Source organism: Buceros rhinoceros, unplaced genomic scaffold (assembly GCF_000710305.1).
Source record: "Buceros rhinoceros silvestris isolate BGI_N320 unplaced genomic scaffold, ASM71030v1 scaffold10557, whole genome shotgun sequence".
Classification (NCBI taxonomy): domain Eukaryota; kingdom Metazoa; phylum Chordata; class Aves; order Bucerotiformes; family Bucerotidae; genus Buceros; species Buceros rhinoceros.
This window is the reverse complement of record NW_010420461.1, coordinates 14,445-19,808: the sequence shown is the minus strand read 5'-3', so window position 1 is coordinate 19,808 and position 5,364 is coordinate 14,445. Positions and strand designations below refer to the sequence as shown.

Below are 5,364 nucleotides of genomic sequence, written 5' to 3'. Positions count from 1 at the left end.
TACATTCCGGCTTTGCCTGTCAGATGTAAGGCTAATGAGCAGAGAGTTAATTTCTGACCAAAGAAAAACGAGAACACCCCATCCTGATCAAAAAGAACAGTAAACTTCTTCAGCAATTCCTGATTGAAAGGCAGGTGTACACTTGCTATTACTCTCTTTTTACCAGGCCAAATTCCATTCATAAAGCCCCAAAACAATGAAAATTTTGTTCAGTCATCTGTTTTTGTAAATTTGATATGTTTATAGCCATGGTTACTCCTATGGCTCAGATAAAACAGTCCTAAACAAGAACAAAATTCCACTTACTGTCTGGTTCAGCCTTCCGCTCCCCAGGTCACAGCAGCCCACGAGCTGTCTGTAGATACACAGCCCAGCGTACGTTCAGACATGCCCAGGTATGGACCTGGGAGAGCGTGCATCTTCCTGAGCAGGGAGAAGACCTGGACAAGACCTGCACTTCATCTTGTGGTGGGCTTCTGCTTCAAGGTCACAGCAGCAGCATGCTGCTTCTCAGTACGTAACCATTTTGTTTGATATTACCCCTTTAGATAAAAAATAGCTAATGCTTATCCAAACCCTGTATTTCTGGAGAAGAAAGCACCCTAAGAGCGCATCTTCTGAAATGAACTGTGACAGAGCTCTCTTCCCGGAAAACTGCTGAAAGCAGCGTTTGACCTGAGCTCTCAGATCCCCAGGGATCCACAGCTGCTTCAGAGGGTCCTGGAAAGGCAACTATGGAAAGAAAGCCACGGGCCTGGATTCAGCTCTACTTATGCACACCACGTAGAGTTCCCACTGCCACAGGAAATTTCTTACAGGATCCACAAATCCTATTTGAAAACCACAGACTTAAAACATATCCTCCACTAAACAAGTTTTACTGTTCACTATACCCAGAAAGTTTCTTGAGATCTTCTTTCTCAGCCTGTTCACTTTCTCTGGACACAGACTTCTTGCCACTCTGCTGCCAAAAGGGAAGATGTTTTGTTACAACCCACACCACCATTACTCTGTTCACAACAAAAGGATAAAGCAAAAAAATGCTACAGGAGAAACGCTGAAAGACAACAGAACAAAAGAAATGCAGTAACACTTACGGTCAAGTCCGTTGATGTATCTCATTGTAATTTCACAGTGCCCCCAAACTGCACTGACTATGGGGTAAAGTTTTTTCCCTTTTAGTCCCCTGAAGGCCACTCCAAGATACTGTCCATCCACCATGAAGCTAAGCGTCCCTTCATCCATATCCAAAACCACCAGTAAGGAGTCTGGGAGTACAAAAGACTCGTCTGGTTCCAAAAAGACAGGATACGTGACCCCAGGCTGGTTTTTACAATTGTGGTAGAGTTTGTTGCGTCCCAGATCCCAGCCCCACGATTCACTATTGCTACCAACCAACGACGTGTATCCCACTGAGTGCAGCGGCGCTTCGGCCGTGGAGACGCCCACCACCGCGTGAGTTCCCCGTTGCCTCGTGGGCCAGTGGATTTGCCAGACATGCAGCCCCCTCGTGTAGCCAACTCTGCCCCGGATGCAATCTGTGCTTTGGGCAACTGGGTGTCTATGAAAAGTCAGTTTATCATCTTCCTTTACAAATATATTTAAGGAGCGATCTTCGTTGTTCCAAGCGTGTTTGTACTGGACCTCCAGCTTGGCAGGGGGCATATCCAACAGCATGTCCAGCCGTGCCGGCTTGCAGAAATCTGGGCCTCTCAGCTCTCGTTTAACAGGTCTATAAGGGGGCTCCCTCACATCCACAGACTTTATGCTCCCTGAGATTTTCTGGCCCATCGCTTGGCTGCAGATTTACAAAGGAGAAAGAATAGTTGACTTTGGCCCAATGTTACCTCATGAAAGTGCTTTTACACTGAGCCAGTGGCCTGACAAGCTGACTGGATTTACTTCTCCTGTTTGGAGCTTTTTAGCAGCAATGTTTTCGGAGAAAAAACGCTCCTGAAAGAAAGCAGAAAGTTTCCAGTTAGTTTAAGAAAGCCAACAGAAAACCCAAGGCATATTTTTAAAGAATTTCTTCTCATCCCTAGTAGTTATTTTAAACACCAAAGCTGACAATTCGCCACTTTTTGTTTGGAATTCTACCGCACTGGCCCATCTGCCAGCAGGATACAGAGCCCACCAGCGCACAGAGCGCAGACAGTCATTTCCTCCAATTCATAATGGGACGCAGACATTCCCCACCTTCTGCCCTTCCACCTATTCTGTCTGGCCAAGTTCACAGCAGTCCTGAAGAAGGCCCCAGCCATGGTGATAAAGTTTACGTTCAGCGGTAGCTTCACTTTCACTTACGCTTTTGTCTCAAAGCCTTAGAACTAGGCACTATGTCAGAATCTCCTGTGATTTCCAGCCGTGCTCCTCCCCCAGCCCTGGTGACAAAGGGATTCGGCTTCTGTGCTGTTACTAAATGCAGCCAACAGCAAATGGCTGCAAAAGTTGAATGTTTCCTTTTAACATACCCTGTCCTTAAATAAAAGGAAAACCAAAAATTCATCAAGCTTTAATTTTTTTATAAAGGAACAAAAAAACCCTTTAAAAGTAAAGTACTAAGGACTAGAAATGAAGACAAAGTCAAGCAGATGATTGACATGGGATCAGATAAAGATCTGCACCAGCAGACAAACTTCTGCCTTTCAGCAAAATAAGTGCCAAGTCCGGGAATGCTCAAGTGTAGTCAAGTAGACCCACTCCGCTTACTTACTGACAGAGCAATGAAGTACCTCAAGGAGAAGCAAAAACCACCAGCCTCTCGAAAGCCCGGAGAGCTGAGGTGACAGCTGGTTTCCATAGAGCACCAAAGAGCAGACAGGGGCACAGACTGCAAAAAATGTGCTGCAAGACTTTACTTGGCAAGTGACAAGTCCACGTTCACCCCTTTAAAGAACTTCTACTGTCCCTTTGCAGAGATCATTTCTGAAAGAGGAGTAAGAAACTTATTCACAATGGAAGGAAATAAGAAGAGAAGTCTAGGAAAATAACACCTGTAAAATTCACCATCCAACCACGTTTTAGAAGTGAATAAAGTAACTATTTACAATGGGCAATACCATGTAAAGTTTTCTCTGCAGGTATTAAATACAGAAATTAAACAACATGAAAGTTTTCTTTAAAATTTTCAAATCCATGTTATAGTTAAGTTTCTGTATAAAAACATTGTTTTTCTGGTGACTGGGCCCTGCACATAAAACAGCCACCTCTTTGCACTTAATCTTTAAAAATCAAAATTAAGCATAAAGCCCCAAGCCCCCCGTATCACGCTTGCAGAGGGATTCAGAATGATTCACAGGAGCTCCCCACACAAGACCAGCTTCAACCATCCCTCTTCCTTCTTTCCAGACCACATACTAGGAACCTGAAAGTTTAAACAGGAATTACGTGTAAGTTGACACTTGCCATTTCCACTATGGCAGAAGCACTCACAGCTTGTTTCAAAGGTACGATGCCAAATTTGGGCCACCAAAGCAAGCTCGATGCTTTATTCCACACTAATAATCCTGGAGGAAATGAACCAGTGACACTAACACACACAGAGAAGGAATGGGCAGCGATTTTCACCAGGGAAAGAAGCTCTCCTAGGAGGCCACAGGCTCAGGGGGTGGGAGATTTTAAAAGGTACTTGATTGATTATTTGAGCTTTGAAGAAGGATATGAAGACGGTCAACGTCAAATGCTCAAAGGGAACCTCAGTGATTTCTGTAGAAATTTCCTCTTTAGAGCACAAGACAATTGCCACATTCCCGTTGGGGTGCTGAGGGGAGAAGCCTGGGAAGTCCTCAGCACATCCTCCTCGATCACTTCCTCATCACAGGAGAAACTAAACTTGGCACAGACCTTTACCTGGCAAGTCACCAAGAGATTATAAACACAAAAGCAACTTGGCAACCACAGACATTCTTCCTAACGTGCCCGAACTGTACCATAAATAGGCTGCTAATAGATAGGTCGGAAATTCGGAGCAGTAAAATGCACCACTGTCAGTACCTTGACACACACACAACCGTGCCTCTTCTCCGGGACGCGCTCTGTGAGTACTCCGGTTCAGACTGTATCTTACAATACCACATCTTTCTTCACACACAGACATCACCACATCATTTAATTAAACACTGTAACATTTTGCCAAATCACTTTATACGGACGCAGGACTGACCAACGCTGTAAAAGTCTCACAGATACCGAGGCAGTCAAGATGCAGCAGTTCTTTAAGCAGTGGTAGCTGCCTTTCATCGAATGCTTTCTCCCACCCACCACACACACTATGGTCTCTTGCATCCTAGTCCTGTCTAGCTGCTAGTTGTTCTCAGCTTCTACGAGGCAAGGAATGGCAGAGGCATCCTTCATCCCCTCAGAAGCTGCTGTTGGAGAGTGGGGCTTACCAGAGGCAAGACCGTCTCCACTGCCAGACATCTCCTCCCTACTTCCACAAGTAACATCGAACTCCCAGTGCAGCCCTAGTAAAAGCTGTGGGGTGACCTGAAAGGACAGAGATTATTCCTTGCCGATTATATACTAGTAAATCCGTTGACAGAAATACGTGTTTGTAAATCCTTCCTACCATTTCGAGGTAAGAAAAAACTTGACAGAGCACAGCACTGTCATTCCACTGCTGCGACTTTTTCTAGTCTTATACTACTCAGAGAAACTTAGATTTCCTGCCTGTATCTTCTCACTAGACACATAAATACTCTTAAATGAAAAGAACATGTATTTTCACCATATAGGTTTTTTGCTTTGATGGTTTTCCCAAAGCTTTGCTCTTCCAGTAATGTCAAACCACCACAGGAGTTAGGAAATGAGAAAATATTTCAATCTGGCTTAATATACGACCTCTCCATTATACCTCCTCAGTGACTACAACTGAAACACTAAATTTCATCAGTTATTCCCGTGATAAAAGATATTCTGTGGAAAATAAATCAATATTTTCATAAGGAGATAAGAATGACCACAACAGTACACTCCTTCAGCAACTGGAAATCTCTGGTTGAGAAGATTGGTTTTGCAATCTGAATTCTCTCCATCTCCGCTCCATATTCATGCCACGCTTTGTCAGGGTATGGTGATTAGAAGAAATGTACTATACAAGAACAAGCCAACTCTAAACAGGAAAAGCGTGTCAGCATCGCTTAGCAGTGTCCTCATGCAGACTGCCAAAATATTTAGGGAAATTATTCACAATAAAAACACCAATTACACTTACCAGAGGAAGGCCTGTGGGACATCGCTTTGCTGTAACTAAATAGGGTGCGTTTTTCAACAATTCAGTACATTGGCATCAGAGGAACATAACCGCTGATAGAAGAAACATGCTTTCTGCAAAGTCAGCTTTCAGCATTCATAGTTCTGTTTCCC

At 44.1% G+C, this 5,364-nt stretch overlaps 1 protein-coding gene across 1 annotated transcript in view; it reads right to left on the bottom strand.

Moving 5' to 3' along the window:
- Positions 1-1,791, bottom strand: part of LOC104496229 (SPRY domain-containing SOCS box protein 4-like) — a 46,311-nt gene extending 44,520 nt beyond the window's left edge. Inside the window, exon 1 of the mRNA XM_010139313.1 lies at positions 1,098-1,791. Coding sequence (XP_010137615.1) covers positions 1,098-1,791 — 694 coding nt within the window. The remainder of the gene's footprint in view (positions 1-1,097) is intronic.
- Positions 1,792-5,364: the final 3,573 nt, after the last annotated feature.